This window comes from Bicyclus anynana, chromosome 7 (assembly GCF_947172395.1).
Source record: "Bicyclus anynana chromosome 7, ilBicAnyn1.1, whole genome shotgun sequence".
Classification (NCBI taxonomy): Eukaryota; Metazoa; Arthropoda; class Insecta; order Lepidoptera; family Nymphalidae; genus Bicyclus; species Bicyclus anynana.
Genome location: NC_069089.1, coordinates 9,761,375 through 9,774,032, shown reverse-complemented (window position 1 = coordinate 9,774,032; position 12,658 = coordinate 9,761,375). Strand labels below are relative to the sequence as shown.

The 12,658-nt window shown below is 34.9% G+C and overlaps 1 protein-coding gene across 1 annotated transcript; it reads right to left on the bottom strand.

Moving 5' to 3' along the window:
• Positions 1-4,952: 4,952 nt before the first annotated feature.
• Positions 4,953-12,393, bottom strand: LOC128198240 (uncharacterized). The gene is made up of 6 exons (XM_052882523.1): positions 12,358-12,393; positions 12,225-12,272; positions 10,221-10,357; positions 8,898-9,047; positions 5,628-5,691; positions 4,953-5,090 (listed from the first exon to the last, which is right to left on the bottom strand). Exons 2-6 carry the CDS (start codon positions 12,243-12,245, stop codon positions 5,079-5,081), a joined length of 384 nt encoding a protein of 127 aa, XP_052738483.1. The 5' UTR covers positions 12,246-12,272; positions 12,358-12,393; the 3' UTR covers positions 4,953-5,078.
• Between the last annotated feature and the right edge of the window lie 265 nt (positions 12,394-12,658).

Here is a 12,658-nt window from a genome sequence, read left to right as displayed (position 1 = left end):
ACGCAAAAAAGGTTATTTTTTCAGAATTGTTCGATTATAAGTTTTTTCAAAATTAGTATGTATACCTTTGCGTCTGAGGATTTCTACCGCCGCCTTGCGATGAACCAACGCCTTGCGATGAACCACCGCCTTGTGATGAGCCACCACCAGAAGGTCCATTAAATGTAGGGAGGCCCAAAATTTTTGAAAGTGTTTCTTTAATTTGGTTTACTATATCACGAAACAGTGAGCCAATCAACCTGAAAAGATTTTTTTATTGTACAATAATTATTTTATCGTCAACATGAAGATACTCGTATGGGTTAAATAGTCATTACATACACACACACAAAAGCACTTTTTATTTTTTTGTAAAACTTAAAATTTTAGAAACGGATCCCTAAATCGAAATATAGTGTTTCCAGACCTACCATTTTTTTAAGACATATCCAATAACACACACACATCAAAAGTTAGGTACCCTTACAAGGTAAGTGGAGGTCACTTACCTTGTAACCTTACCTAACTTCCAAAAATACTTTTCAAGATTTAATTTCACGGCTTTGTCGATATATTTGATGTGCTTGTGCATACTCATTCTAAAATAGTAAGTAATATTTTCATACTCTATGAAACGTGCATAACTTGGCACTAAAGCACTTATTTTAGTGACCCTCATGATGCAATAGGGTAGTTAACTCATATAAAATTTAACGTAAGTAATATCAATTTCGTGTAGCACATGGAATAAGGGTCCGAAAAATATCAATATCAATAACTAAAATTTAAGGATTTCATAGTAAACTTAATTTAAAAATTTAAAATCCTAAGTCCTTTAAATTTTTCCAAACGTAAAACGCTGTCGTCCTTTTTTTGACGTCAGGATGTTACTTGAGGTCACTAAAGGGATAAACGTCAAACGTTTAGTGTTTACGTGACATAATGAATCAAATAAAATAGAGACCATCTTGGCTGACAGCGTTTTGGCTCGTATTATCAAAGAAATATTTAAAACGCAATTATGAAATACTTATGTATTCATGTCTCAAAAAAAATGTTTTTTGTATTATTATTCAATGTAGTAGAGCGCTTATGAACAATTTAAGACCCTTTAAAAAAGTGTAAGGACTACTACTAGCCTATTGTTTCATAATATACTAATCATCATCATCATCATTATATTCGGCTTACAATTGTCTCCTTTCAGAATGAGAGGAGTTCAGGCAATAGCAGTCCACCTCATGACCCTATGTGTGGTGTCCTGCTATTAGTTATGATGGGCAGACTTTACACACATAGAAAATCACGATGCTTTTTCCTTCACCGTTTTACCTAATAATGATGAATCTACCAATGTATGTTAATATTTACAGTCTCCGATTTCCAAGTGGGAGCGTATCCAATTCATCCGACAACTGATCCAGATTCCGCATCAAAGCTGACACTGGTGGTGGTTGCAACTTACACCCCCCGGGACATTGTGATGATGTTTCTTTAATGAACAACATCCCAAAGGTAAGTAGGACTAACTGTGAATACAAAACAGGTTTTACTTTTTTAATTACTATACTATACGCACGACGATAATATGACGGCCTCCGTGGCGCAGTGGTATGCGCGGTGGATTTACAAAACGGAGGTCCTGGGTTCGATCCTCGGCTGGGCAGATTGAGATTTTCTTAATTTGTCCAGGTCTGGCTGATGGGAGGCTTCAGCCGTGGCTAGTTACCGCCAAGCGATTTAGTGTTCCGGTACGATGCCGTGTAGAAACCGAAAGGGGTGTGGATTTTCATCCTCCTCCTAACAAGTTAGCCCGCTTCCATCTTAGACTGCATCATCACTTACCATCAGGTGAGATTGTAGTCAAGGGCTAACTTGTAAAGAATAAAAAAAAATAAAAAAAAAACGAGGGTACGAATCGGCGTTATTATTGCTGGTAAGTCAGTATCTGTCTCTCTATCTATAATATCCAGCCCTTGGATTCTGTAACGTTACAGCGATGTGACATCGCTCATTTCCATGGCAAGTGCGTTGTTAGTGACATTTTATTTTTTGCGAATATTATATCGACGAGCATAAAATAGCGGAATCAGTCCCCTGTTAAAAAGGTTACAATTTACTCGTATTAATATTTAATACTATCAGATACCACGCGGCTTAACCCGCGTACTTCCCATTCCTGTAGGAATACGGGGATAAAATAAAGCCTGTTATATAACTTTTCACTTACCACTTTCATATTTAGTAACATGATGCCTTTTATTATATTTCCCTGAGACTTAACCTGTAAGTTTAAATAAGTTTAGTAATTGCTGGTAACTTTGAAATTGTATTAATATAATTCACTTAAATACTATATCAAAAAAGTATAGTATAAATAAATAGCCTTATATTCCTCTTCTTCATATTGTATAACGATTGAAAAACAACTTAGAAGTAAATTCATGATTAGTAGAGCTAATATTTACGATTTGACAATTTGAGGTCAAAATAAACGACATTTTTTTGTACATTAATTGCATCGTGCAAAAAAATTGTATACAATAGTTACATAATATAATATTCCTTTAGAATTAAAAAAGTATAATTATTAAAAAATATTAATTTGTATTGAGATTACCGTGCCGATTTCTAGAATCAATGAGTTTCTAGGAATGAATTCATATCATTTGCTAAAGCTCCTTAAATACTTGCTTTACATTAAATTGAAAAATGTAATAAACATGTTAATGAATAATCAATTATTTTCACAACATAACACTTTTAAACACAATTATTGTACAATTTCCTTTTACAAACAATTTGTTCTGATAAAACGAATTTAATCGATTTCAACGACTCTAAATAAATATATTTAGATTTACTTTATTGTATATGTCGACGGTTTTGAATTAGGTTGCCTCCTTGTTGCTAATTGCTTGTTTATACCGCTTATCTCGTAAGAGTTACTCTGAGAATAGAAAACTAAACGGAATAATACGTCATAATAGCATACTTGTGAACTCGCCATCCTCACAAAAAACATTAAGTACCTTAACATTAAGGATAGTGATTTTCGTACCTAAATTATTTTTTAGACACTAAAAACACTATCATTGCAAGCCGTGGGGTAAAAAACAACTGTGGGGTTGCTAAGTAGGGAGTTCAATGAATTCTTGGTATCGGAGTGATGGGGGTTAATGATGGATAATTTAATTATCTCATAAAACACTCTCTAAAGGTATAAATATAAAATTGATTTTTTTTTTAATTGAATTGAAATATCTTCATTAGTATTCAAGATATCATTACGCAAACACAACTAAAATGATCGATTCCACAATGTTGAAAAAAATCAAGCATTGCGCTACGATAAAATTCCTTGCAGAACTAGGAAAAGTCCAAAAAGTTATTCACGAAGAAATGGTAGCTGTTTATCAAGATTCTGCTGCTTCATTATCCACTGTTCAGAAATAGTCTAGTGAGTTCATACGGGTTAGAGAGAGTATTGAAGACTACCCCCGTCCCGGTGCCGGTTAGTGAGTGCCACTGCTGAAGAAAATGTGAAAATGGTTTAGAAACTTGTACTCAAAGATGCCTGTATTAGAGTGAAAATATTAGCAGAAAGGACTACGCTATCCGTCGATATCATTCACATTACTCTTCATGAGCATCTTAATCTGTCAAAAGTCAGTGCAAGATGGGTGCCGCGAATGTTCACAGCGCCTCATAAAGAAGTGCGAGTAAGGGGTAAATACTGTAAGGGTTTTTGGAGCTCTGTGGTCAAAATCCACGTAGCATTTTTGACCGGACGTTACTGTTGATGAAACGTGAGTTCATCACTATGATCTTGAGAGTAAACTAGAGTCCATGCAGTGGCATAAAAAAGGAACAGACCAGCCGAAGAAGTTTAAAGTAACGCCATCCGCCGAAAAAAATATTTGTACAGTGTTTTGGGATTCTAAGGGAATTTTACTGATAGAGTACACTAAAAAAGGGTCAAAGTATTACTGCCACATCTTACGCAATTACTCTCCGTTACTTAAAGGAGGCAATTAAAGAAAAATGACGTGGAAAAATGATCGCAGGTGGTCTGCTTCGAAACAACAAATCGCCAGTTCACACGAGGCGCGTTGCCAGAGCTGCTGTAAGGGATTGTAGGATTTGAAGAAATCACTCATCTACCCTAGAGCCCGGACCTAGCCCTCAGTGATTACTTTTTGTTCCCAAACCTTAAGAAAGATCTTCGCAGTAATTTTTTAGGCATTTTTTAGGCAAAGAAGAAAAATATTTTTATAGGGTGTAGAAAAGAACTTTCCCGAACAAATAAATGATTACAAGGTGATGGAAACTACATAGAAAAATAAATTTTATTTAGTATTTTCTTCTTATTATTTCAAGCCTATACCGAGAATTTATTGAACTCGCTTCTTAGCAATCAACCTTCTTGTCACTTTTCACTATAATATCAACCCTTTAAAATAAACATCAAATTAATTGTCAAAATGTCATTTACCTACTATGTGATATTCACCAGTAAGCACCGGATGACATTTTTACATAGAATCTCAATTTCGTTTATGTCAACTAGCATACGTCAAAGATAGTGAATTATCCTGTTGTTTTGGTAAATTAATTTTTTTTCCTGTTCTTCGATTGACAGATGTATATCGTATGAAAACTAGAGCTGATAAATATTCGCGCAAAAATGAGTCGCAAGTCTTTTCCTTACAGTTACATCTTTAGTATTAATGTATTAGAGCTGCCTTCTTCTTTGCACCTGAGAATGATCCTGAGAATTTTCTTAATTCTCTAGGTGTGTGAAGTGTGCCAATCCGCATTAGGCCAGCGTGGTGGCCTAACCCTTCTCATTGAGCCAAATATTGGGTTGATAATGATGATGTGTAGAGCTAGTAATACAAAAATAAGGATGGACGATCTCAGAGAATAGATTAAGATTACCCTAAATATATTGTAAATTAAACAACAATCTGAATCTGATTAACAATTATTTATGTAGAATTTTATTCATTAGTAAAACAAATTTTGCGTGAGTTTCAAATAGCCGTGACTGACTTTACTTTCCACCGCCCAGGAGTGATTTGGGGGATATGCCGTTTTTACCGTTCCATCTGAAAAATTATGAAAAATAATAAAATAAACTCCTATCTACTTAAATATAAAGACACCTAGACAGAGTGAGTTTTCACCTTGTCTTTAGCATAGCACTTGTACGTTCGTATTTTTGTTGTTTATTTTACGTCTACATCTCATAAAGGTCATGTCAGGGAATGGAACTCTCTCCTGAAGTTTGTTTCCTGTTTCTTACAATACAATTTGGGCATTCTTAAGATAAGTATGAATATGCATTTTCTTGGCAAATGCGTTCCATCTTAGGATACCAAATCGCAGACATACATACGCAAGCCTATTCGATGTATAAAATCTTCGCGACCAAATTTCATACATAGTGATTGGTCGCCGTGTGTGTGTATGAAATAAATCTATACTATTATTATAAAGAGGTAAAGTTTGTGGTGTTTTAGGGGTAAACTCGGGATCCACTATGGTATTGTATATTAATTTATGTAGAATTTTAAAGTCAGAAACAAGCAAACTTACTACTGAATAATGAAGTAGTTAATTTTCTGCAGTTTTACCATACTTACATCGACATCAATGTCATTAGGGTCAAAGTCATCATCGGGATTCGGTTCCGGTTTGTATTGTCTTCTAATAATAAAAAACAACATTAGTTAGACAAATACATAATTATATTTTTCTATACTGATTATCAATTTTTCTTTAACCTTAACTTATAATTGACTAGCTGACACCCGCGACTTCGTCCGCGTAGAATTCAGTTTTTCACAGAATCCCAGAACCATGGGCTTTTTGGAGATGAAATAGAGTAGCCTATGTGTTAATCCAAAGCAAAATCTATTTTCATTCCAAGTTTTAGCCAAATCGCTTCAGTAGCTGCAGTTCAACGAAGAAACAAACATACACATTTAAAAACGAGATTTTTGATACTTTTGTCATTTCTGTACTGAAACGGATTCAGTGTGATTGTACGAGTATTATAAGTACGTTATATCACGTTATTACGTCATAAGTCATCCAGCTCTTACGATTTATGACTTAACTTTACTTTACGTATACGTACGTACAGTGAGAAGGCTTAAATGGAACAAACCATTTGAGTTAGTGACAGTGTAGTGTCAAGTGCTACACTGAAGATCTAGCTATGACGACTCTGTCTTCCACACTATGTCTATTACAAATTGTGCAATTTAAAAGGTACAAAGTTCAGAAGACGAGGTTAATAATGTGTTAATGAATAAAACTGTGAAAATGATTGTTTGAAAATCTTACATTCTCATTGGCAGGCTTACTATCAGTGGCGTAGCGTGCCTTGAAGGGGCCCTGTATCAAAATTGGGGGGCCCAAATTAAAGGCAAATTTCCCACAAAAGAAACAAAAATGCTTGATAAAAAGTAGCCTATGTGTAAAATCTATTTCCATTCCATATTTCAACCAAATCGCTCCAATAGTAGCGGCATTAAAGAATAACAAACATACATTCATACAAACTTTCGCATTTATAATATTAGTAGGAAGTAGTTTATAATATTAGTACTCACATACAAATTGACTCTAGCATTAATAATCTGCTGTTGTCTTAAATAGCCACTTACGAGTAACCTTAAGGCCAAAACTATCTTTTTTTATTTTTTTATTTATTACTTATAATCAGTTTATTTATTTTCAAAATAGTACCTTTCAGGTTCTCCACGACTGCCTTGTGAATTAGTCTTTGAGCCACTGCCAGAAGATCCACTAGATGGAGGAGAGAGACCCAACATTTTTGAAAATATTTTTTTAATTTTGTCTTTTATATTATACTAGCGGACGCCCGCGACTTCGTCCGCGTAAATTTTGATGTCAACTTTACTACTACCCCTACCCTACCCTACCCCTACCCTACCTCTACCTCAACCCTACCCAACCCCTACATCTACCCTACCCCTACCCTACCCTACCCTACCCCCACCCTACCCCTACCCTACCCCAAACCTACTCCTAACCTACCCCTACCTTACCTACACCCTACCCCTATCCTACCCCTACCCTCCTCGTACCCTATCCCTTTCCTACCCCTATCCCACCCGTACCCCTATCTCACGCCTATCCTACCCCTACCCTACCACTTCCCTATCCTACCCGTACCTCTACCCTACCACTACCCTACCTCTACCCCTACCCTACCACTACCCTAAACCAGGCCCTAAGCCTACCCTACCCCTACACTACCCCTACGCTTCCCTACCCGTACCCTACCCTATCCTGTAACTTCTCTATCATACTCCTACCCTTAGCTAAATCGGTCCAGTCCTTCAAGAGTGGTGGTATGACCAAGAGAAATAGAGACTTCTATGCTAATAATATAAAGAGGTAAAGTTCGTGTGGTTGTAGGAGGTAATCTCTGGATCAACAGGACCGATTTGGAAAATTGTTTTACCAATAGAAAGCTACGTTATTTGCGAGTGTCATAGGCTATGTTTGATCCCCATATTCACACGGTGACGGGAACTACGTAAATGAAAGCGCCGGGCGTCATATAGCGGAATTTCTGCGTCTTTTAGAAATTTTGTATTATCTCCGAAACTATTTAAGTAATTAACATACTGTAAAGGGCAAATCTTATCTTCCTAATATCCTTGTGATTATTAAATAATTTATTAAATAAGGATTAAAGTTTAGTTGTATAAATAATGACGTAAACCTAAGTATATAAAATTAATAATTTTTAAAACACAAAAGGTACTATATCTGCTAATATATAGAAGATAGATATATGGTGTCGCGGACTTTTTGTAGGACTTTTAAAGATACATAAAGTTTCCATACATTAATTTCAATTATACACAATAGTTAAGGCAGCGCATGCGAATAAGTCTGTTTAAGAGGATTTTCAGTCCGACCTGTATGACAAAAACTGTGATAACTCGGCTAATATATATGATACCAATATAAAATATAGCCTATAGCACTCCCCAATAATGTAGCATTCTATTGGTGAAAGAATTTTTAAAATCGGACCAGTAGTTCCGAAGATTACCCCATTTAAAAAATGTGACAAACTTACAAACTTACAAACTTTACCTCTTTATAATATTAGTATAGACTCGCTAACGAGAAGCCTTAAGGCCAAAACTATCTTTTTTTATTATTTTATTTATTACTTATAATCAGTTTATTAATTTTCTAAATAGTACCTTTCCATCACAGATTGTCCTCGACCGCCTTGTGAATTAATATTTGGGCCACTGCCAGAAGACCCACTAGATGGAGGAGAGAGACCCAAAATTTTTGAAAATATTTCTTTAATTTTGTCTTTTATATTATATTTACTTACGAGAAGCCTTAAGGCCAAAACTATCTTTTTTTATTATTTTATTTATTACTTATAATCAGTTTATTAATTTTCTAAATAGTACCTTTCCATCACAGATTGTCCTCGACCGCCTTGTGAATTAATATTTGGGCCACTGCCAGAAGACCCACTAGATGGAGGAGAGAGACCCAAAATTTTGAAAATATTTCTTTAATTTTGTCTTTTTTACTTATTTACGAGAAGCCTTAAGGCCAAAACTATCTTTTTTTATTATTTTATATATTTATTATAAGCAGTTTATTAATTTTCTAAATAGTACCTTTCCATCACAGTTTGTCCACGACTGCCTTGTGAATTACTATTTGAGCCACTGCCAGAAGACCCACTAGATGGAGGAGAGAGACCCAAAATTTTTGAAAATATTACTTTAATTTTGTTTTTTATATTATACTCGCTAACAAGAAGCCTTAAGGCCACAACTATCTTTTTTTATTATTTTATATATTTATTATAATCAGTTTATTAATTTTCTAAATAGTACCTTCCCATCACAGATTGTCCTCGACTGCCTTGTGAATTACTATTTGAGCCACTGCCAGAAGACCCACTAGATGGAGGAGAGAGACCCAAAATTTTTGAAAATATTTCTTTAATTTTGTCTTTTATATTTTTGATCAAGTTGCCAAATAACCTGAAAAACAATTTTATTATATTATAATTAATTAACTCTTCAACATAAAGATACTCGTATAATAGTGAATAATTAATAATGGATTAATGACTCCACTGAAGATTAGCGCTGTATCTTCACGGATACAGCAATGTCGTTGTGTTCTTCTCTCGAGCCTATTAGGGCCCAGGGGGAGTCGTGACTGAGGCGTAGCCTTCTGCGCGAGGGCTCTATCGCCAGCCATAAAATTGGGCTGCGTCGTTGGATTAGCTACTAAGAGCCGTTTGAGGTAGAGCCATGTTGGCTCTGGGAAGAAAAAGTTCTATCGACACTTTCGCGGGGACACAGGAATATGCTGAGTGGAGACCCTTTTAGGATCACATCATGCTAGATGTAAACTATTTTAATTATTGTTTTTTTTTATCTCTTTCTTTTGTGTAATGTGTATCTAAATAAACTTTTCTTTCTTTCTGTCTTTATCTGCATATTTAACGGTCTACTGCAGGACCAGAACTCCATCCTTATAAGAGAGGGGATATTATAGTGCTGAGACACACCACACTGCTCCAATGCAGATCATTGAACTCACGGGGGTGTAACACCACAAAGTTCACAATTTTGACTGAAAAATTCCAAGACTAAAGACAAGCTCCGTTATTTCCAACGACATACATTGTACCTATGGTCCATAGACTTTATGATGATTGTCATTCGATCGGCTCACGGAAGATTTTATAAAAACTTGTCAAATCTGAACTATTTGGCAAGTCCAAACCCCCTCAGAATTGGGAACAACTTTTATGCGCCGTTTTTATGTAACGGAAATACACTTTGTAGAGTATAATTATGGTCGTTTGTTATTTCACAGCTCAGTACTTAGACCTAGGACCTTGTGTTCCATAGCTCACTGAAACAACGAGGCAGTTATATCTATAGATTTATAACACATAGATAGTGTGGATACACAGGATTCGTAAGCCGTTTTATGTGCCCCGAAATGGGACTCCTTGGCGCATCGCTACGCTACGATAAGTACGCTTGTGTTCGTGTCGGCGAGTGAAATTAGCTTAGCTCTTACGCTCACATAGTCACAGAAGTGGCTTACGTTTGGTGTGAAAAATTATTAACTGTGTTGCGGGTCTATAGGCCATTAGTATAAGGCTATAACATATTTTATAGTTTGTTTATATTTACATTCTCCGATTTCCAAGTGGAAGTGCATCCAAGTGGTCCGACAACTCGTCCATACTGCGCATTAAATCTGACAATTGTGGTTGTTGAAGACATGATGATTCTTTAAAAAACAACATCCCAAATGTGAGTAGGACTACCTGTAAATAAAAAAAATATATATATTTTAATACTGCACTACTACTGGTACCGTAGTATACTATTTTTAATAAATTTTTGAACAACGTCGCGCGTAACTAGAGTACCGCTATTCTATTAATTGATTATGAAACACGGCTAAAAGTCACGTGATATCGGTATGGTCGGTCGCAGTATGACTAGTTACGAACCCATACGGGGCCCAGGGGCCAGCCCATACGAGGAACCAGTCATGAACTGGGTCTTGCATCGCGGCACGCTCATTGCTAGTCACCCTTAGTCACCAATACGGGGCCCTCCCCGTATGGGTTCGAAACTAGTCGGGCATACTCTGACTTAATATCACGTGAGTTTTAGCCGTTTTTCATAATCAATTAATATAAATAACACTCACGATAGTTTAAATTCTAAAAAACCCCGCTATTCTACTTGCTACTTTTTTACAATTCAACAGTGAGTTTAGTATCTATCTCTATGTCTTCTTATCTGTAGAAGGTTTTCTGTTGATGGGAGCGATACAGAATCAGGGGAAAAATAGGTCTATTCAAGACGATGTCGCTGTACCAAATTTCATACAGATCTATTCAGCCATTCTGGTGTTGTGAATAGTGTAATTAAATCGAAATGATTTTATTTACTAACTAGCGGACGTCCGGCGACTTGACCTGCTTAGTTAATATTCCCGTGGGAATACAGGAATAAAATATAGCCTATGACACTCTGAAAAACGTAGCTTTCTTTTGGTAAAAAAAAATTCTAAATAGATTCAGTAAATCGAGTGTTTACCCCTTACAACCTTACCGACTCTGAAATTTCTCCGACTCTCTAATATTAGTATAGAAAATTAGAGGTAACAAAAAATAATTAATTTAAAACTATAATACTTAACCTTTAAGCATGAACGTGGAGTTTCACAGGCTACTCGAATCGAGTAGCCTGTGAAACTCCACGTTCATGCTTAGAAAACGGAAACATCGAGTAACTCGATGTTTCCGTTTTCTTAGTTTCACCTAATTCTCCCCACTCCCCGTGATTGAGATTCAGTAGCTATTGTTTTAGTTGTACAAGTAAAACTACCAACAAGTGAGTTTGCATCTTTCGATGAATATCACGTATAAGTAAAAACCATCAACTATCACTTTTAACTAGTAAATTTAAGTTAATAAACTGTTGTCAAAATTTATATTTGATACCAGAAATATGTGTTGTACGTTTTTGGATTCTGATTATATTTTGAGAAAAAAAAGACTCATTTTGTTAAAGAGATAAGTTTCACTATTTTCAATGCCTAAAAAAGTAGATTAAAAGTACCATTATTTTTGATTTTCAAAATTTCTATAATTTTTGAAATAAATTTCTATAAATTTAGAAAAAGTTATGTAATCAACTTTTTCTAAGCACGTTATTTTATTGATAAATCCCATAATTTCAATATTGAATCAGTTTTAAAGCGATCTTATATAAATTTTCTCAAAAAAAGTGTCTACGTACAAGTCCACAGTAGTGTTAAGAAAAATTACGTCCATACTTAAAGGATAATTATGATTTACAATGTATTATATATAATATCTATTTCCTATTTTTTTAATGTTACACATTACCTACTTCAAACCAAGAAACTTTTCAAATGATCAAAGCATTGCTTGGTAATAAAAAGGCTTAGCCGGGCAGATGAAGCATTATGACAAATTATGGTGAATTGCTGTGTATTAATACTGAATACTAACAACCCGAAGTTAAATTGGAATTCCTAGCCTTTTGTGTTTGCCTTTTTGCCTCTGATAGCTTCCTATTGGAGATTTTTTTTTAAATCTAGGTAAGAACTAAAAAAGCTTTTTAATATTACTTTAGATAATTTTGTCCACTTACCACTTTCATATTTAGTAACATGATGGCACAAAATGTATTTCCTTGTACCTGTACCAAAGTTTATAAAAGTTTTTTTATTGCTTTTAGCTTTGAAATTGACACAATTCACTTGAATATTAGGTATATTACTTACAAATCAAATACCGTCGTGATTTCTAGAAACAGTGAGGTTCTAGGAATAAATTATATCCGTTGGTAGAGTTCCTTAAATACTTGCTTTGCATTAAATTGAAATAAAATAAAATAAACAAAAACATAATAATATAATTGTACTATTTTCTATAACAATGTTATTTTTCTGATAAAACAAATTGAATCTATTTCAAAGAGCATGAATAATTTATATATTTATTTTGCGATTCACTCACCGCATTTGTGTTTGTAGACGGTTTTGAGTTGGGCCGCCTTCTTGTTGTCAATTTCTCATTTACCAC

Excerpts from the sequence above, each read along its gene's own strand:
- LOC128198240 (XM_052882523.1), bottom strand. The coding sequence starts at position 12,245 with ATGTTACTAAATATGAAAGTG. Across the intron at positions 10,358-12,224 it reads TGTTACTAAATATGAAAGTG|GTAGTCCTACTCACATTTGG; the intron begins GTAAGTGGACAA and ends TTTTATTTACAG. Across the intron at positions 5,692-8,897 it reads GGACAATCTGTGATGGGAAG|AAGACAATACAAACCGGAAC; the intron begins GTACTATTTAGA and ends TTTTATTATTAG.